Source organism: Trichosurus vulpecula, chromosome 9, assembly GCF_011100635.1.
Source record: "Trichosurus vulpecula isolate mTriVul1 chromosome 9, mTriVul1.pri, whole genome shotgun sequence".
NCBI lineage: Eukaryota > Metazoa > Chordata > Mammalia > Diprotodontia > Phalangeridae > Trichosurus > Trichosurus vulpecula.
Window position 1 is genome coordinate 124,664,961 of NC_050581.1, and position 21,079 is coordinate 124,686,039.

The window sequence follows — 21,079 nt, forward strand, 5'->3', positions numbered from 1 at the left end:
GCATGGAAGGCAGAGAAGCAGCATTTATTAAGTGTGCCTACTATGTTCAGGACTAAGCAGCATTCCACAAGGATCTCATTTGAACCTCATAAACAACCTTGGGAGGTAAGGCTATTATCCCGATTTTACAGAGGAGGAAACTGAAGCAGCAGATATGTGATTGGTGCCCAAGGTCCCACACATAGGAAGTATCTGAGGTTGGATTTGAACCCAAGTCTTCCTGACTCCAGGCCCAACGCGCTCCTAACTACTGCACCACCTAGCCACCTCTCAGGCAGCAGGGAAGATGTCAGTGGGCTGACGAGCCTGAATCAAAGGCTGTAATGGCAGCCTTCCTTCCTCAAGCCCCTACGACTCATGGTGCCAGAGTCACAACTCAGAGGGAAACCTTTATTTGGGGAATTAAGATTAGTCCTCCCCTGCTCCCCCCATAGGACCGGGTTACCCAAGAACCCCAATTCAGTAGCAGCAGGAGTCAGATCATTGAGGAGAAAGGCTTCAACACCACCAGCATCTAGTGCCCAGGTGTGTCCTCGTCAGGTGGAGGTCTCTGGGAATAAGCTTGGGCTGACTGGTAGGACCCTGAATACACAAGTTCTTCCCTTCCACACAAGCTGTTCTGTTGCAGGGTTGGAGCTAATAAGGCTAGAAGAGGGAAGGTCACTTGGCCAGGTCCTCGGCCACAGCCTTCCCCATCTTGTCCTTGAGGTAAGCACCCTTCTGCCATTCAGATTTCAGCTCCAGCCACTCGTAGTATGGAACCTAGGGAGGTCAAACAGAGGTCAGGATGGCCCAATGCGGCTGAGGGAAGAGCATGTACCCCACAAGCCCTGCCAAGGAAAGAATGTGTGTTGTATGTAAAGAGGCAGCATGAGTATTCCAGGTCTTTTCAGTCAATACTAGCTCTTCAAAGCCCCCTTGGTCTAATCTGAAGACGACCCTGTGCTCTGGAAAGAGGAAACACTCAAGTGCAAACTGTCAAAAGGCAAGGGTTCTGAGCGGTCCAATGTCCTCCTTTTGGAAAGCCTGCTGGGCCCCTTAATTCTCCACTCCACTGAACTGAAGCTCTTTTCTCACCCATTCGTTCTCTGGCTTCAGAAAATGATGTGGTTTTCCTTTCTAAGGTTAACTACTTGCTATGTGCCCTTACTTTGTCATTCTCACCCTGGCTTGTCCCTAGCAATTATCCTCCCACACACCTTTAATACCACCCCCACTATGGATGACTTACAAACACGCGCAGACATCCATTTTCCTAAAAATAAGCAAACAAACCAAAACACCTTCCTTTGATCAAAGGATCACTAACTTAGATCAAACCTGCCCAGCACTCTCCACTGAGACACTGATTAAGTTCTATGTCCAGTATCTCCATTCACCCCCAAATTTCTAGGGAAAGTACCCTCTATTACCAGCCACAGCTGGTATCTACAATAGTAGAGTACCCGGCCTCAAGTCAGAAAGAACGAAGTTCAAATCTGGCTTGACACTTATTAGCTGTGTGACCCCTAGAAAGTCACTTAACCTTGTTTCTGTTAAATGAGCTGGAGAAGGAAGTGGAAAATCACTCCAGTATCTTTGCCAAGGAGATGCTAAATGGGTTCATGGAAAGTTGGACATAACTGAAAATGACTTCATGACAAAATCACCAGCTACCTCCACTTCCTCTCCGCTATTCAATTTTCCTCAGTGTCATCGATGGCAGGTTTTATTGCAAATCCCAAGTTTTTTCTTGTTGTATTTATCTCCCTTGATGCCCAACATTTCGTTCTGTAGCTACTTCCTCCCTTCCTAGTCTTCTAAGATACTCTTGGCAGCCAGAAAGGTCACAGACCAAGGCACTCTGTCCTTGGCAGGCTTTTCTTTTTTCTTGTCAACCTCACTGACTCCAAAGGCTTCATTCATGGTATCTGTGCTAGCGACTTACCCATCTATTATCTCCGGCCCCAACTCTTCCTGAAACTCCAGTCTGGTATTTATTTCCTCGACATCCATACCTACACATATAACCATCACCTCAAACTCTCACCCTGGACTTTCTTGCCCAATTCCCCCATTGCCCCACTCGAACTGGTGCCAAGTCTCCTTGATTCCCCATCTATGATACTTCCTGAAATCTGCCCCCTCCAGCTTCTAAGCAGCAGCCCTCAGCTGGGATCTCAAGTCTCCTAACTGGCCTCTAGCTTCTCTGTTCCAACCACTTCCTAATGCCATCTTCCTAATGTGAAGCTCTGAACCAACACTTTCCTGCTTAAAAAGCAACAAGGGGCTGTCAACATTCTCAGACCTTAGTCAGATTCTGATGCCAAACCAATCACAGCCAAGTGAAGGAAGGTCTGGAGGGGGGACAACAAAGAGTGGAGAAAGGCGGGTAGAGTTCCACGTGTGAATCCCAGCACATTAATGAATGAAATATAGCACAGCTGTTAGGAGGCTGAAACGAGTGTTCAAAAGAACAGCTGAGCCTTGGTCTTCTGATAATGCTCCCCCCCAAGACTAACTGTTGGTATTCTTAAAGTGCCAACCTTACCTTTCTATGAGACTTTCCCAGATTCCCCTAAGCTAGAGGCAAGCTCTCCCACTTTTAACTTTTCAGAGAACCTCGAATGGATGTCACAACATAACTGAGAACTGGATGAAGCTGTTTTTGTCTCCAACTACTAGCTGATCCCTAGTCCCACATTTGTACTTTTTGATTGCAGTGGGCTAAGTGAAGGCCCCTGCAGGTGATGGCAGAGTGAATGACAGTTCCATCAGGCATACTGTATTTATAGAAACAATACTGCTGAAAGAGAAAGACAGGTAAAACAAGTCAAGAGGCAGGTGAAACAGTCGGCAGAGCGGAAGGGACAACATAAAGAAAGAGGAAAATGGCTGGAGAGGAGGAATGTCCTAACCTAGTCCAGCCCAGTGTCTGCAGCAAGATTTTATCCCCGAGCCCCAGGGAGAGGGACTTGGGGCCCATGAGCTACAGTGTTGCTGTGGCAGCTGTTTGGGCCAGCTCCTGCCATGAAAGGGGGCAGGTGCTGAATTTGACGCAGCTGCAGGTCTAAAAGGTTAAAAACAGTTACAACTAAGTTCAAGGCATGTGTATGCACACTGAATTCTCCCATCCTTTTGGTCTCTCCCTCCTCCTCTGCCAGCCCATGAAGGGAGGCTAGGGCTTTGGATAACCACACCCATACTCGGTACTCACATCGACCACCAGGAGGCCTGCAGCCCGAAGGTGGCGCCTGGCCATAACGAATCGACCCAGCAGATCCTTGCTTCGGCTGATGAAATTTGGGAACTCCCAACGTAGAAAAACCAACCTAGAGAAAAGGCAAGTACAGGAAGCTGGGCATTACTCCATGGAAAAAGATTCATTCACCTTTCCTCCTCAAAGACAAAGGACTGGGAAGATCAAAAGGAAAAACAGAAGAGAGGCCCAGAAGGAAGATACAGATCTCCTGCTCATGTTGTAGCCAAGGCCAACTCCTGCCTTCCAATGTAGGAATGACACCCCCCCACACCCTCTGCCCATGTTACACAGGGTTTGGAACAACAAGCACATTACCTCTTGGCACCAGGGGGCAAAGGCTGAGTTCCAGTTGGTTGAGCCAGGTGAGGCGCCAAAAAGTTCTTCACGGGCAGAGGCTGACTGTCCGCGTCGAGTACCAACTCAGCATCTAGATAACGGGAAAGCAAGAGAGATGAGGATGGGAATATAAGGGCTAAGGAGCAAATGGATAGTCAATGAGTTGGAGCTTCAATTGAGATCTCATGCTGAAGATGGCAGCCAAGACAGGCCTGTGCCTGAGTGAGATGATCAAAGTACTGGTTAACCTGCCTCTAGTAATTAGCCAGAAACGTAGAGGGAAGGCAAACATAGAATACCCTTGCCCAGCCCGGTGTCTGCAGCAAGATTTTATCCCCGAGCCCCAGGAAGAGGGACTTGGGGCCCATGAGCTACAGTGTTGCTGTGGCAGCTATTCCGGCCAGCTCTTGCCATGAAAGGGGGCAGGTGCTGAATTTGACACAGCTGCAGAACTGCAGGAAGAACCAAATATTTCAATAGAAGCTCTGGGAAACCTCTGGGGAGGTTTAGGTTTGAGGTGGTAAAAATAGGGGAAGGGTATTTGTGGATGCAACACCATCAGCCCAGGTACAGCGTGGGGAAGACGTGCAGGCTCACCCAGCTCCCAGCCATACTGAGTGATCTCTCCAAAACGGGCCTTGTCATCGCTCCCCAGCCACCCTTTCAGTATGTCCTGCAGATCTTTCTGCATGGGTGTCATCTTCCTGGATGTGGGGGCTTGGGGGTGGAGAGCCGCTGCTGGCAGGAATGGTCCAGTGTACTCAGGATGTTCCAGCTGAGCGGTGGCATTGATGTGGATGAGCTTCTGGCAGGTGTTCTGGTTCTGAGGGAACTTGCCATCTGGAAACAGAACAGAGCCACGTTCTAGGGAAGGACATTACAGTTAACACTCAAACACTGTAGACTGTCAGTCAAAGGGAAGCCAACTTTGGAGGAAAAGCAGAACTAAAAGCTTGGAGCCTATCTTGTACCTGGGCCACGTGAAGACAGACAAGGCTCAGGAGCAATCTACTACTGTGGGAACCATCCAGGTAATTCTCCACTGCAGGCATAAGGTACCTGTCAGGGCTGAATCTGGCCCTGGCCCTGGCCCTGGCCCGTGGCAGTTCAAGAGGGAGAATGGAAAGAGACAGAGGAGATGCCAGACTATTTTCCCCAACCCTTCAATCTTTCACCTAGAAACTGGCTGTTAAAGTCCTGGCGAAGAACCTCTTGAAGCTGGGCCTTCTGTACTTGCTGCAGTATACAAAGAGACCACACCACATCGACATGCAGGGTGGGGTTCCACTTGGCCAGTTCTGGCTCCAGCTTCCTGTGCACCTGGGGAAGGGAACAGGTGTGAGGCTCCCTCTCAGCAGCTGGGCATCCATCCCTGGGTGGAACACTCCCTGATATGATCAATGAGGTAGTCACACAACCCAAGGCTGAAGGCAGCCTGCAAAAAATGTGAGGTCTACATCACATCCTCTGCCATCTTCCTAGGATAACAATTCTCCCTCTCCGAGTCACATTTTTAAGGAGCCTTAACCTCAAACTCTAGGCTTTTTCATTTTGTCAGAGATCTATAGCACTTGAACCCGTATTCCTGCTTCCCCTTTCTCCAAGTATTTTTTCCCAGCACCCACTTTTCCTCTTCTATTGCCATTTCTACATGTCCACAAGATTAGGTTTTTTAGGGTTTATTTAGGAGTAAAATTAAGACAACAGAAGCCTTTCTTCCTTTGAACTCTTGTCCTTCTACCCAAATGCTCCAGCCAAGTTCATTCTTCATTGGTCCCTTGAACAAAACCACATGTAAGCCCACCATCCTGACCTTGCTTCTAGTGTTCCCTCCAGGAAGGGGAAACGGGGGTAGGGAAGAACCATACCAAACTGAAGAACTGCTCTTCTTGCTCAGGACGGAAGTTCAGGCGAGCAAATGCCAAGACCATGTTGCTCAGCTGGAGTGGGGTGAAGCTGTCTGCCTGGTTCCGTACATGCTGGGGACCAGAAGAGGTAGGGTAAGATAGAGAAGAGGCTGCCCATTTGTTTCCTAACCTAACTTGAGTCTATTACCCCTTACCTCATTATCCAACAACCAATGTACCTGTCAAGACACACATCTAATCTATTCTCTCAAGGACACAGGTCGTTCCCCAAACACCTATGGCTCTTCCAGAAGTGTTATCTTCCTAGTGGCAGGAGAATACAGACATACCAGTCATTGGACCTTGGGCTCCCAAGCCTTGCAAGGGCCTGTGTGGTAAGGTGGTGGCCTGGGCCTGTTAATGGTTATGGTTCTTAAGAAAATTTATCAACTAGTAATAATCTGTGGCTACTGGCTTGGTATCTACCTAGGAGATACCTCATATGACTGTAGTGAAGGCATAAGGAGAAATCTTGAAAGGACACTTTCTATTCAGTTTCTGAACCAGGCCTGGCCCATAAATCCCACTGCTTGCAACTGTCCAAGTTTTATATACATGGTGGCGGTCACTCTTATTATCTAAAATGGACCTCCTAGCCCTGGGGTGGTAGGGTTCTCTAGTCCATCTGACCCCTGCTTACCTGGGCAAAGGCTTCAAAAAGAGGCAAGTTGAGCCACTTGAGGAAGGCAAAGGACTTAGAGCACTGAGTTATTTCACTGGGCGTCATGCTGGACACCTGGGACAGCAGTTCAGCTGCGAGCTTCTGGAATATCTGGGTTTGGTGGAAGTTTAGTTTTCCTTTAGGACAAAGGAGACTATAGTGAGCTTAATGGCAGGGCCCCTGAGGGAATGGGGGAAAGAGGGGGGAAATCCACAGCAGGAGCCTGAAAAGCCACCTCCTTTATTCACTAGCCTTGCCCAGACCTCAGGAACCCTGGTCCCATCTCCCACGAACCAGAATTGCTAGTGTCTTAAAATTTAATGGGGTAAAAGGGACAGGAATATGTGGGGTCCAAGTGCTACAGTGTTTCTGTAGCAGCTTTTTAGGTCAAACATGCCAGAGGGGTAGGGCAAATACTGATATGACAAGGAGAAAGGAAAAGACACGACAACAGATTTAGCGATGGAGACAAGACCCTTAAATTCCTTGCCCTCCTCAGTCACTTCCACTGCCTTACCATAAGCATATGCAAAGTCAATAAGCATTCCTCTTGTCAGAGTAAAAGGTTTCTGAGCCAGGTGGTAGGAGATGGCACGAAGTAAAGGCACTGACCGCCGGTTCTGAGAAGCCAGGGTCAGCATCACTTTCCGCAGGTCCTCAGGGCCAAACTGCTCTGCCAACTCCAGGAACTGTCAACCACAGCCACCCAGGGAGGTCAGCTAGCTGGGCAGCTGCCATTCTCTGCTGCACCAAGATGGGGGGGAGGGGGAGGAGCTAGAGAGTTGGTCTCAATCCAGCACCCAAAACATTGATTCCCCCCTCCCCCATAGGAAATACCCCATGAGATGTTTTAACCTCTATGGACGTTCGTGGACCCGAACTAAATCAAATTCTCACATGCCAATACCCTTCTATCATGAACTCCCAAGGATAGCGGAAAAACTTTCTAAGTCTCAGGGACCTCTACGGCAGCTTAGAACCTGAAATCCAGACACTTAAAGGGAAAAGTCTGCTGGTAGAAATCCAGTGTCTGTAGCCAAACTTATCCCCAGGTCCCAGAAAGCAGGACATAGGGCCCATGAACCACAGTGTTTCTGTGGCAGCCTTTTGGGCCAGCCCTTGCCATGGCCAGAGGCAGGTGCTGAATTTGACAAGGCTGCAAAGGACAGATCACGTACAGTGGACTAGGAGTTAAGGAGACCTAAGCTGGAGGCAGCTCAACACTGCCACCAACTTCCTGTGTGACCTTGGGTGAACTACTATTTTTATAAACTTTATGTCAGCTAAGGGCAGCTTCTATTCTACCTACCTCATTATCAGTGAGATTGGATACTGGATGGGAAATTGCTTTGGAAAAAAATAAAAGCCCTCTAAAAACACAGAAGCTTATGAAGGGGAAAAACCCTGGCTACAAATTGGCTGACTTTCTGCCAGTGGCTGAGGTTCTTAATCCCCATTACCACAAACAGAGCAGAACATAGATTCACAATTTAGAGGTGGAAGGCACCACAACCCACCATTTCCCAGGGAGCCATGCTTCTTGTCCTATGTCATCTGGGACCATGTGCTGAGACACTAAAGAATAAGACTACAGCTTCTGCCCCAGAGGGCATGCGCCTGGAGCAGAGAGGGAAGTTCTGACTCTACCTACTTTCCCTAAAATCTTCTATGAGCGATGGTTGACAAACTCTCAGGGGGAAGGAAACGTGTTCCTCAGCCCTCATTTCCCAATACCTTGTCCTCTAGATGGTCCATTAGTGCCTCTGAGAGGTGCCCGGCTTTGGTCATGAGGATCACCACACTGCGGCAGTCATCAATCTCTGCCCAGCGCCGCTCTAAGTGCATCAAGAGTTCTGTCAGGAGCTCCTTTGAGGTCCGCTCCTGCATGTAGGGGATGCTAGTCTCTGCCAGAAAAACCAGATTCTTATATTTAACTCGGCGAAGCCTCCAGCGAACCTCTTGCTCCACAGATCGCAGAGGCTTGAAATTTTCTGGAAGTTGTAATGCGTACAGGCTCCGGAGCAAATTCATAAGGGTTCCATGCCAGATTGAGGATACCTGGGCCAAGGATGGAAGACAATAACCTTCTAGTCCAAAGTGTAATTAAAAAGCAACTGGAAAGTAGACTGAAACAGTGAGAAGACTGTGTAACTCTTTGTACTTCTTGAAATCAAATATAACTCCTGTTTGGCTTTGAAAGCCCTTTACAACCTGGTCTTAACTTACCTACCTACCCTCTCCGCACCACCCCCCCCCATGCACTTTCTAAGGTCTAGCTGAGATATCCTTCAAGCTGGTCCTCACATGACACCTCCCACCTGCCATCTTGGTGCCACTGCAATGGCCATGGGATGCACTCCTTCTTCCTCTTGCTCCTCAGAATCCAAGGCTCTTTTCAAAAGTCCTGGAGCGCTTCAGTTCTGTACACAAGTCGACACTCATTTATACAACTTTTCTGGCTATGAAATGTTTCACATGCTGCTAGATCGAAAGCTTACTCTATAGCAAAAATTGCAAACCTTTCCTATCAATGAGTGTATTTGAGAGAGCCTCCTATTTTGTCAATACCCTGTGGTCAAGAAGATGGTATCTCAACCCTTCAAAGGTGAATCCCACAAGCTGCACCCTTGCACTCACCCTAACATACTCCTGCAGGCACATCATCCTATCTACCTAGAAATGTGCAGGGTCTCTTCAACACCCTTAAAAGAGACTTCTCTACCTTGTCCAGCTTCTGTTTTCTCATTACTTCTAATACTCACAACCCATTCTTTTTTCTCAACCTCCTGCAACCCAGTTCCCAAACCTCAGCCTACGAAAACTGGTCCTAAATTACTAATGACTTATGGATGGCTAAATTTAATGTTTTTTTTTTCATGATGCAGAAAAACCAGTTGTATTTAGAATTGACTTTAGTTCAAATCTTGGCTCCGCTACTTCCCTGAGATGGTCATTTAACCTCTCTGAGCCTTTATCCTCATCTGTACAGTTACAGAGTTGACTAGATGATCTTTAGGGTCCCTTTTAGCCCACAATATATGATTTCATGTCTCCCTTGAATTGCAGCACCTGATACTGCTACCCTATGGGATACTCTCTTCTTTTTTGGCTTCACAAACACCACACTCTCTTGATTTGACCATCTCGCTAACCCAGGAGTTCTCAACCTTATTTTTTCTCTTTTTAAATATTTTGATAACTGAACTTTAATTGATTTAATCTTACTTTACGTATTTGAAGAGTTCATAATCATCAGACTACCAAAAAGATCTGTGATAAACATGTCCCAAACCGAGCTCATTATCCTTTCTCTTAAATTCATCCTAACTTTACTACTTCCATCTATGAAACCAAGTTCTCCTTGAGTCTTCCTTTCCCTCTTCCTCTTTTTTGCTAGTTACCAAATCATGTCTATTCTATGTCCAGCTTACATCCTTTTCTTCATTCTCACTACCACCACTCTAACACAGGCCCTTATCAATACCTGCCTGGACTACACAATAGCTCTTAACGGGTCTTCCTTTTTCCACTCGTATGACCCTACAAATCTATCCTTCACTGTCAGAATAATCTTGTGCAAAGACGTGGTTATGTCGATGCTCAAAATATTCAGTGGCTCCTCATGTGCTTACTGAATTATGCCTAAATTTCTTTGCCTCACAGTCAAGGCCCTCCACAAACTTGTACCACTTTAACTTTCAGCTTTATTTCCTATCTCCCTCTAAATGCTCTTACATGCCTTGTTTTCCTACTTCCATATCTTTGCTCACACTATTTTCCCATGCTTGAAAAGTCCTTCTCCCTCTTCTGCTGAATTCCAAATGATCCTTTAAAGCTCAATTCAAAGACTACTTTCTTGATGAAGGCTTCTCTGATCCCCATATGTCCTCACCTGTCCTACTCCTAAGGCAGTCCTACATCCCAACTCAAACGCCACCTCCCAGCCCTCCAGCTCCAGACCTCATATAGCACATTTTGTTGTATGTCTTGACATATTTCTCATACAACACTGTGTAATATATTAATTAGACTGTAAGCTCCTTGAGGTCAGAGTATCATCCATCTGCCCCAGCACTCTGCACAACGGAAGAGCTTAGTAAGCATCTCCTCAAGAAATTAATCAACTCCGCATCTAGCAGAGTCTTGGCACAGTGGAGAATATAAAGAATCCAGTTCTTGCCCGACTCTTAGACTGACTGACCGGCCCATGTTTGTACTTGAAGATGCAATACCAAATGCCTAGTAGAGTATTAGCCCACGTAAACAAAATAAATACTTCTGTCGTTCTCATCTTTTCTAAAGGTCTAAATAATGCCCTGTAGCTCACCTGGGTGTCCATAGTGCGGAAAAGCTTCTGAACCCGGGCATCCTTAAGGAGTGAGTCTCTGTCCTGGTGCTTATCAGCCAAGAGGCGAGAAAGCTTAATTACCATGAGGGCAGCATGGTTATGGTGTAGCTTGTGCCTACCATTAAGCAATTCTAGCACTTCCTCAGTGGTGGTGGCCTTCTCAATCTTCTGGTCGACTTCCTGAGTCTGTGGGTAGGGCGTGAACAATGGCTCCTTATTTAAGAGGCTATCCAAAGTGGAGATAGTGGATTCACGTGAGGTGGTCATCATCTTGCAGGGGGCCCCGGCTAGCCTTAGGCTGCCAATTACAGTTAAAGGTGAGGCCTGGTGGGTGGCCAAAAGGCAGATGCAGCGTTGCATCAGGCGAGATGCCATGATGCTCTCTAGGCCTGGGGAGGGACACTGAAGCTGAAGAGGTGTAGTACTTTCAATTCAACTCAAGCCACTTAAGACCTGTTAAAGCAAGAAAGAGGATTTGCAAACCTTAAAGCATAGTACAAACAAGTTATTATAATAGTCGTTCCTGAAATATAAGCATTAAGACCAAGGTGGTTTTCAAGGCCACTTTTTTCCCATGAAGGTTTCCCTATTACCACCACCAAACAACACCAAGCACACAGAACACTGCCTTTACAAATATTTCAGCAACTGATTATATTCAATCCAGTCATTTAATACTCTGAATAACTGCCTATTTCCTGAAAATTGTAATCTCACAGCAGAACTGTAAACTCCTTACGGAAAGGAACTGCCTTATGTTTTCTGTTCTCCAGTACGGAACACGCGGCAGGTGACAGGAGCTACTTGCTTGATCTCAACAGGTTAACTATTCATCTAATAGACCTTGAATCGCCTCTTGTTGCAGAAAAGGCAACTGCTTCCAATGGTAATTGACCAAGTTTTTCTGCTAAGGCTATGCTCCTCTGGGCAGTGGGAGAGGCAGGGTGGTAAAGCAAGAATAAGCACTGGACTTAAGTCTAAGCCTGCCCACTGTGTGGCCACAGGAAAGTTGTGGCTCTGTTTTCTCATTTCAAATAGGGAAGGTCAGACTAGATTCCTTCTAGCTAAGGTTTGTATTATCTGTGACATCACATGTGTAACTCAAACTATTTACCTCAAAGGGTTTGATTCAACTCTATTTAGAGTCATCTCCCTGTGAGGCCCCAAGGATACAGACAAAAAACAAAACAGCCAAGACTCCCATCTTTCACAGGATTTAAAAAGTTGTGCAAACTACAGATGATCTATGTGGGGACTGTGGACTAGTTTGGAGTGTGGGCTTCATGGATGATAGCAGTGAGCTGAAAATGGAAGGCTGAAGCCAGGTTGTAAATAATCAGGGAACCTTGGAAAATATTTGTGGAGGAGTTATGTTTTGGTAAACTCAATTTGGACATTGATGGGAAGAAGAGAATCCACTAAAAGCCTATCTTCTCAGACCAATTGTGAGATAATTAATATGGAACTATGGTATTAGATTTGAAAGAAAAGGACAGAATAGAAGCTGTGAAATAATCAACACAGCTTAGGACCATAGAATAGATTATGATCTGGGACTTTCATTTAACCTCTTTAGACCTCTGATCATTTCTGTAGGAAAGGGCTAGACTATACATAGCTTTTCTAGCAAAAAGAACCTTGGGGAGAAAGTGACCATTTCATCTTAATCAAGTGCTGTGATAAGAGATTAAATCCAGTAATAGTCTGATGTCCACAAAGACAGCATGTGGAAGACTAATCAAACTTCTTGGCCACATAGGTCAGGAAGATATGTAAACATACCATAAAATGAATCTTCCTAGCAATGAGAGTTGTCAAAAAAAAAAAAATGGAAAGGGCAGCCTAGCGATCAAGAAAGTTTCTCCAGCAAAGGCTGGTGACCACTTACTACCTATGTTGTAGGAAGGATTCTTTCTGCAAGTATGGGTTGAACTGGGAACCCTTCCAAATCCAGCTTAAATCATTTGTGTACTTTTGCACAGGGTGGAAATCCACTAAGTCAACAGTCACTCTTTTTCACCTACTTCTACTCCACTTACTAGAACTGAAACTCCTAAGAATAGACAGTAGATGCTGCAGCCAGTCCTGGCCTAAGAAGACCACAAGCAGATCCCAAACTCAAGGTGGGAACTGTTCTATCCCATACTATCGCTTCTCATTTTTCCTAAAAACATACTCAAAGAGGGCAAGCAACCCACAACTAAAATGTTTTCAAGCCTTCTCAGCCAAAGAAAAAGACAAAGTTTATTAAAGACCAGCCATAATGGACAGTCTTAAGAAATCTCACCACTTGTGAGGCTTGTTTTCACAAGCAGGCCAGCTTCAATCTACTGAGCTAGATGGAATCTGAACGCATTCATGGAGAAAAGATGGAGTTTATATATACAGAAACATTGTGGGAGGGATGGAGGGGTGGTCAAGTAGTCTAGGGTGACTAGAAGAGGAGTTTAGGGAGGGTCTTGAGGAATCTAAGGAGGATCTTGATGGGACTGGGGTGACTAGAGGTGACTCCAGGAAACAAGAGAATGGGATTTTGGTGGGAAACAGCGGGACAATAGAGGGGTAGGTAGAGATTTGGGCCTAGGTAATGGAAGGTTTATGGCCTCAGGCAAAGGCCTCATCAAGTGGGAAGATTCAAGGAGAGTTGAAGGGGGTTCCCAGAGCCTCTATCCCCGTCATAGAGATCATGTTTTTTTTATGCTCTCAGCCTAGTTCTGGAAAAGGAAAAAAAAGGAAAAAAGTGAGTGCTTACCTTTGACACTATCAACACCATTACAGACAAATCTCCGGTTTTGTAAAAGCCAAGTTTCTGAGAAATTTTACAGACCGTTTTCGGATTAACACATAATTAAGACAGGCAGCACAACCTACTAGAAGAGTATTAAGAGCTGGGTTCAAGAAGACCTGGATTTGGATTCCCGAACTGCCACTAACTACTAGACCACTTAGAAGGGTCCCTTAAACCACCTCCAAGCCTTTCCTTACCATAAAAGGAGGTCAGACTAAACGACCTTGAAAGTCCTCTGGATTTGTCTCCAAGTCGGGCATTAAGCGGACCCCAGGAAGCCCTGTATCTCACCTTTCTAACCTGCTTAAGTCTCTAACAATGGAACTTCTTTGCTCCAGCCTCCAGAAGGGGCAGGGAGCTGGGAGCCGTGAGACCTGGCTCTCCCAGCTGCGTGACCTTGGCCAAATCACCTCCCCATCTCTTGTCCTATGCCAAAGGGTTGAACCTGAAGTTTCTCGGTAAAATTCTAAAGCATTCCACGGGGTGAGAGAGAATATTCATTTTCTCATACCGCCAGGCCTTTTGGGGGCTCGATTAACTTGGCGCCGAAAGTGATTTTAGAGGTCACGAGGTCCAATCCACCCATTCCAATCCAAAAGGTTTAAGGGACCTGCTCAAGGTCACACGTGCACCCGGCGGCCAGTGCATAAGCAAGTCGATTCCACGCGGCCTACAAAGCCGCCCCCGCCCCGCCCCCCCACCGCACCACGCGGCCCGCATTCCGAGGCCGGAAGCCGGGGGCGCATGCGGGGTAGGGGCACCCCGTGGGAAGAGAAGCAGCCGGGAGCGGGGCATCGACGTGAAGGACCCAGCCGGCGCTCAAGAACGTTCCGCACACCCAGAGTCGAGGAGGCGGTTCCTCGCTCCAGAGATTCCCCGTGAGCTTGGCCTTCCCCTTCTCAGGCCCTTCGTCCCCCTCCGCCTCTGGACCTTCCCGCGGCCTCCTCCCCCTACTCCCGCACCTTCCTGGCTCCCTTTCCCCAACCCCTTTTTCCTCCCTGGGGCTGTACCCACTCGGGTCTCCAGGGGCAGCACCCCTAGGCCTTCGCAGCCTCTGACCTCCATACGCCGCCACGCACGCCGACAAAGCGAAAGAAGGAACGGCCACTCGACCGCAAGGCCACTTGAACCGGCGTCGCGCACGCACATGACGTCACCGGGCGCGCGACGGGTGGAAGTGAAGCCTTTCTACTTCCGGGAGGAACTATCGCCGGGATGATCAGGCTTGAGGAATTGACCCAACCATGGGAAGGCGGAAGCTCTGGCGAGTCCTGGGAGAAATGAAAGACTTTTTATGGGGGGGAGGGGAGGAGGAGGGCAGGGGTGCGGTGTCGTTCCTTAGGGAAATACTGGAGTATTTCCAGAGGAGTAATAACTCGCATCTTTAGAGACTTAGGAGACGCTTTCCTTAAACTAACCCTGTGAGGTAGGCCACAACAATTTTTAAAAGGAAATGATATTGGAGATTTCTGCAGTACAAATATTAGCTCTTAAACAAAAAGCTTACGGTTTCCTTCATCTCTGATGAGGGCACAGTCTCTGGGAGCCCCCTTGAACTGCCCTTGAATCGTCCAACTAGGTCTGGCCTTCCCCTAAGGCCATAAGCCTTACATTATCATTAGGCCCAAATCTCTGCCTAGCCTCGCCCTTTATTGTCCAGCTACTTCCCACCCTTGATACTTATCTATCCATACCTTCTGCTACTGCCCACCCTTAATGCCATTCTCTTGGTTCTCGGACTCTAACCTCATCTCTCCTTAGACTCCTCCTCAGGACCCTCCCTAAACCCCTCCTCTAGTCACCCCAGACCACCCCTCAATCCCTCCTACAATCTTTGTGTGTATAATCTCTGGATTGAATCTAGCTCAGTAGATTGAATCTGGCCCGCTTGTGAAAACAGGCGTCACAAAGGGTGGGATTTCTTAAGACATCCCTTTATGGTGAATCCCTAATAAACTCTCTTTTCCCTTGGCTGAGAAAGCTTGAGTCGAAGCCTTTCGGCAGGACCCAGCGTGTAGGTATTTTGGGGTCTCGAGCACCCCTGGAAACCTATGGTTCACTACCTGTCATCATTTTTCCTTAAACTTCTTCATTTCCGTTTTACAGGTAAGGAAACCGAGGCTCCAGGAAATTAAAACGACTCGCCCGTGGTCACACAGCTATTAATTAAGGGTCAGCCGAGTGAGACCTGGGCGCCCTTTTACCAGGGAGAGAAACCCTGGCCTTAAAGTCCTGCGTCGACATTTTTGTCGTCGTTTTTCTGGTCCCCCTACCTTCCCAGGCTTTCTCACAGCTGTGAACAGTGTAGACCCCTGTGGTTTTGAGTCAGAAACTTGGCAACTGACCTCACTGCCTTAGGAAATCTAGCCTTTTAAAACAGTGTCAGTGCGTGGCACTCCCGCTTTAAAATATAATAATAAACAACAAATAAAACTTTCAAAGGTCCTTCTTTGCCAGTGTCAGTCTTGGCTGCCTTTCAGTGGCTGTCAACACTGTTCTAAGGAGTGGGGAGAGAGAGGCCTGCAGCTGCAGTGGTTAAGACCCCGCTCCTCTCTTTTTAAAATGCCCTTTAATCCATCCATTAATATCAATTTTTTTAAAGTGAATTCTTTTTAAAGCATCCATACCCTTAGTTTAAACCTATCAGTCCGTCTGGGAGTTTTTCTTAGTGGAAGAGAGGGAATAGGAGTTTTAACTTGGGGTTGAGAAGGAAGTAGGTCAGTTTCAGAACAAAGGGAAGCAAGCAAGTCAGGCAAGGTTTATTGTGCACCCGTTATATGTCAGGCACTGTGCTAACGGCCAGGATTAGGAAGAAAGGCAGGACTAGTCGTGTCCGTTCCCACCCCCCCCCTCCCAGCTTTTCTAAAAGTTCACAATCTGATGGGGAAGACTACATGCAATAATAAATGAGATACCTACAGAATAAGTTAGAGATAATCTCCGTGGTGCTGCACTACCATAGCCGTAGCTCAAATTTATATAGCACTTGAGGGCTTAAAGTTTATAACACCTTTGTGGGAGAGGCAATATAAGTCTCTTACAATAAGGAAACAAGGCTGTAGAGGTGATGATTACTGACTCAGGGTCACACAGCTAGTAAATGTCTGAGCCAACTACTTGAACCCAGGTTTCCTGAATATAATTTCTCCATCTTCATTCTGCCAAGCCCCTCAGAGATTATTTTACAGTAAGAAGAAGCTGTGTTTAATTTGTAAATAAATAGCTAATTAGTTGATGGGTATTTTGGAAAGTGCTGGGTCTAGATTTGGAGAACCTTAAATAGTGGCTCCATCTATTAACTGACTTGGAGCAAGTCACTTCACCTGTTTGGGTGTCATCCCCCCCCCAAACTGCATCATTTCTTTGGCCCTGGTGCCAAAGAAATGATGAGGTTTGAGGGGTATTTGAGAGGTTTAGGGACCCCTCAAAGACCTGAGTACTAGATAGGTTTGTTTGGAATGAATTCACCAACTCAAGCATTCTTTAAGTCAAGGATGGCAAACATTAATTGTTATGCTTTTCAGTGGGCAAGAGTTCCTAAGGAATCTGTAACCTAACAGGAATGATGCTAAAGCTTATATAGGAAAAGCAGTGGATTATCTGGCAGATATGCAAATTAGGTGATAACATACAACCTTGGTCACTGGCTTCGTTCACTACTGGAAACCAGGGGAAGGGGTTTCTCAGGGGTGTACTTTTAGTCTGCCCCATCTGTAGTAAGATAGCTTTTGAGAGTTGATGTCTATAGCATGACCTCTGGATTGAATATCATAACTTTGGGAATAAATACATGATAATTCTGTGGTTACAGGATAGTCCTGTTTTTGCAAGAGAATTTCTTCAGAGGTCAGCGTGTTCTTGTGATGGGGAGAGATAGTTTGTTTTACCAGGGCCCACCCATGAGTTATTGCTAGGCATAGTATCCTTGGGCTGGGGAGAAAACTGTCAGGCATAGTGTTTCGAGGCAAGGGAGAAATGTCATCCAAGCACGAGCACCCCAGCATCCTATCAAGTTTACTTATCTGTAAAATGAGGGGGTTGGGCCCATTGACCTCTAAGGTATCCTTCAGTTATATATATCCAATTATCCTATTTTGTTTTTAGTTGAGGGGGAGGAGTCGGTATGAGCTGATGAGAAATGATAGTTGTAGAATACATGTTGTAAAAGCAGGTAGGTGTTTTGAGCAGTGTCAACAAACTACTAGCTCTAAATAGGATCTGCCCTAGATGTGGACAAAATCAGAAATGGCCACTCAATGAAATTGAAGCTACTAAGAATCAACCTCAAATGAATAAAATCACCCCTCTGTAAGAAAACTTTCCTGGAGTAATTATTGTGAACATAGTATCAAAACATTTCAGTACCTGAAAGGATGTTGAGGATCATTGGGGTGGGGAACCTGTGGCCTCAAGGCCACTTGTGGCCCTCTAGGTCCTCAGGTGTGGCCCTTTGACTAAATCCAAACTTTACAGAACAAATCCCCTTAATAAAAGGATTTGTTCTGTAAAACTTGGACTCATTCAAAAGGCCCCATGTGGCCTTGAGGCTGCAAGTTCTCCACCCCTGAAATTCTAAACCAAGTATTCTTAAACTTTTTGTGTCTTGAGCTTCTTTGGCATTCTGGTGACACCTATGGACCCCTTTTTAGAATAATGTTTTTAAATATATAAAATGAAATAGTTATAAAATTTTTAAAAAATCCTCAGTTTAAGAATTGCTGATTTAAATCAGCCTGTTTTAACAGAATAGGAAACTGAGGCCCAGAGAGGAGAGGTGAATTCCTCAAAGTTATACAGCAATCAGATGTCAGAGTTGGGCCTTGAATCTGCATCAACAAAGTCAAATCAAGTGCTCTTGCTATGATACTGTGTGTGACTCCTAAAATTTTAAAAAATGTACTCTATAAAGCTATAATCCTGGAAATTGTAATAAGAGCTAATGTTTTAATGATTAATGAAGCATATTGGAAAAGGAGAGAGTATAAACATTTTGCTGATGCCATGAGTTGAACCGAGCTGAGTTGGCATGCTCGTAGGGCTATGCAGGAACAAGGTCTTGTCCTGAGTCTTATATTTATAATACACAGACACACATACACATAAATCAGCTAAGCACTTTTACAAATCATTATCTCATTTAATCTTTAGAACAAGCTTCCAAGGTAGATGCTGCTATTATCCCCATTTTACAGTTGAAACTAAGGCAAACCGGTTAAATGACTTGTTCTGGGTTACGTAGCTAGTGAGTGTCAGAGGCTGGATTTGAATTAGTGTTTTCCTGATTCCAGGCCCAGCACTGTAGTGTGCGTAGCAGTACTAAATAAATGGTTTTTGTATTGAAAAACAGAATTTATATAGCCAGTCATCTCAGAGACATATATGGAAGCATACATAAGACCTTCTCCCAGGTATTTCCAAGTGACAACCTCTGAGAAGTCAAAGAGAAGCCCTCTTTAGCTTGTATTCTGGTCTGATTGATAGCTAGGATAGCATTAAGGGAGATTAGGAAAGGTTTTTGCAGAAGATAGGACTTTACCTGAGACTTGAAGGAATCTAGGGAAGCCAAGAGGTAGAGATGAAGAGAGAGTTCCAGGTATGATAGAGAGCCAGTGAAGACACTTGTGGCTGGGAGATAAGAATGTCATGTGTAAGTAACAACTAGAAAGCCAGTGTCACTGGATTGCAGCATTCATGGTAGGGTTCAAGGTATTATAAGCCTGGAAAGGTAGGGAGGGGCTAGGTTGTAAAGGGCTTCATAAGCCAAACAGGATATTATATTTGATCCAGTTGAAGGCAATAGGGAGACACTGGAGTTGATTGAATAGGGGAGTGGGAGGGTGGAGTGACATGGTTAGACTAGGTGCTTTAGGAAAATCAGACACCTAAGTGAAGAATGGATCATAGTGGGGAGAGACTTGATACAGGGGGACAACCAGCAGCCTTGATGGACTTGTAATAAGGAAGCGTAGATGAAGGCTATCATAGATTGATGGTAGTTACTGCAGTTCTTTAATTCTGTATGAGTGTTCTCATCACTGAAGCAGATTTCAACTTTTCGATGGTACTTGCAGGTTGGATCCCCAGTAGAGAAGCTGTTAAGGGTTCTAGGGGTAGGGGCGATTCTTCTAACATTAGGTCAGTAGCACCCATGTGATTCTCCTTAACAATCAGTCATTAGACTTAGTTCTTTAGCAAAGACAATTACTAAAATAACATGATGAGTAGTAGCTATAAAGCATTTCTTCTCCAAACTATGAGTGCTATCTCCATTAAATGCACTCAGAGTCTATGAGAGGAAGAGTGGGCACAAACTAAAAATACAATCATAGTGAGGTATGTGTAAAGACTGTGGCCAAGGCAACTCTTAACTCTGAGCTTGATTTCCTTTCTTCAGAGAAAACTCTCACACCCTGCTATGGAACATAGTGTTAGTGATGACCGAGTTGCTCTGATGCTCACCTGGTCTGGATCCTTTCAGGGCACAGAGTTTCAGCTGGATAAATCCATTACTGGACTGGCTCCTCACTGGGCCTCCAGACCACTGAGCCTCTGAGTTCTTTTTAGGCCTGGACAGGTCAACCCTTAGACTCACCCAGCTCACTGTTTGATGGGCAGGTGCAGTCTTCCACTACATTCAGCCGAGTGGTACTGCTCTCCCTTTAGTTGGAGTGTGACAGAGTTCTTTTAGCCTGGGCCTGGCAGAGAAACCTTTCCTTCTGGGTGCTCTCTTGAGGTTTAGCACCTTCAGAGAAGAGGTAGAAGAGAACTAACCTCCTGTTCAACATTTTTGGTGGTTCAAAGCCAATTCTCAGCCCAGAATGCCACTTTGAATTGGAACTGATCATCACAAACCAATCAGTTGTGCTTCTAGACTCCTTTTGGGATCTTATGCAGACGAGTGACTAGGAACAAAGATAGGATGCAACTTGTGCCCTAGAAATAAATTCAGTGCCTTTGCTGGTCCCTTCATATGCAATTGGGCTATTCAAGAATCACTCTGGTTGAGGTGTGGAATGTTTGCTTACATTTCAATGTTTGTCTTTTCCTTACCTTACAGCTTTTAGCTTTTGATGAACCAGCATGCTCTGTTATATGTGGAATACTCCACAGTTTGTCCTCCACTGGCATTGGCTTTGAGAAGTCATGATCAGCTGTGATGAGGTATTGTAGAGAGACTTTAAGCTTGATCCTGTTTTAAAGGATTCAACTCTCATTTGTTCAAATACTATACCGATTAAACAACTTTCCAATACTAATTTGGTTTCCTGTGTAGACTTTCCTCCTCAAAACTCTGACCAGCCAACCTAGGCATTCCACTCTGTTTGGTGTGTGTGTGTGTGTGTGTGTGTGTGTGTGTGTGTGTCTGTACACACACACAAACATATACATACGTACACACATTCCCTGAAAGTATATATATGTGTACATGTACACACACACACTCACACACTCCCTGAGCTCTACTCTCTCTATGCATTTCCCAATTAGAATATAAGCTCCCCTCTTTTTTCCAAACACTCTTCAGGCCTTTATCATCTCTTGCCTGGACTATTGTCATTGCCTGGAATACGCTTCCTCCTCATCTCTTGATTATTAGAAGTCTTTTTATTTTTTTTAATGCTTAGCTCAACTAACACATACTTCCTGTGTATCCCTCCTTCCCTGCCCCAGTCACTTTGTTCTGTTGTGTATATCCTGTGTTTATTTTTCTGTACACGATTGTATCCCACCCCCCACCACCACACGCTATTAGAATGTAAGCTCCTAGAGGGTGGAGGCCATCTCACTCTTGTGTTTG

General features: G+C 45.7%; 1 protein-coding gene and 3 non-coding genes across 6 annotated transcripts; all 4 read right to left on the minus strand.

Moving 5' to 3' along the window:
- Nucleotides 1–369: 369 nt before the first annotated feature.
- TBRG4 (transforming growth factor beta regulator 4) lies at nucleotides 370–14,434 on the minus strand. Of its 3 annotated transcripts, none has more exons than XM_036738154.1 (11): nucleotides 14,341–14,434; nucleotides 10,473–10,946; nucleotides 7,880–8,203; nucleotides 6,663–6,834; nucleotides 6,125–6,282; nucleotides 5,446–5,556; nucleotides 4,753–4,897; nucleotides 4,175–4,417; nucleotides 3,557–3,668; nucleotides 3,197–3,311; nucleotides 370–762 (listed from the first exon to the last, which is right to left on the minus strand). In XM_036738154.1, the coding sequence occupies exons 2-11, from the start codon at nucleotides 10,866–10,868 to the stop codon at nucleotides 661–663; spliced, it is 1,878 nt and encodes a 625-aa protein (XP_036594049.1). In that variant the 5' UTR covers nucleotides 10,869–10,946; nucleotides 14,341–14,434; the 3' UTR covers nucleotides 370–660. The 3 variants fall into 3 exon arrangements, with proteins under 3 accessions (XP_036594049.1, XP_036594048.1, XP_036594050.1); XM_036738153.1 differs by having other exon boundaries at nucleotides 14,296–14,428; XM_036738155.1 differs by lacking the exon at nucleotides 14,341–14,434 and adding an exon at nucleotides 13,793–13,814.
- Nucleotides 2,909–3,046, minus strand: LOC118832436. The gene has a single exon (XR_005009198.1). It is a non-coding gene; the product is annotated as a small nucleolar RNA SNORA5 (small nucleolar RNA).
- Nucleotides 3,889–4,026, minus strand: LOC118832437. Its single transcript, XR_005009199.1, has one exon. It is a non-coding gene; the product is annotated as a small nucleolar RNA SNORA5 (small nucleolar RNA).
- LOC118832435 lies at nucleotides 7,170–7,306 on the minus strand. Its single transcript, XR_005009197.1, has one exon. It is a non-coding gene; the product is annotated as a small nucleolar RNA SNORA5 (small nucleolar RNA).
- Nucleotides 14,435–21,079: the final 6,645 nt, after the last annotated feature.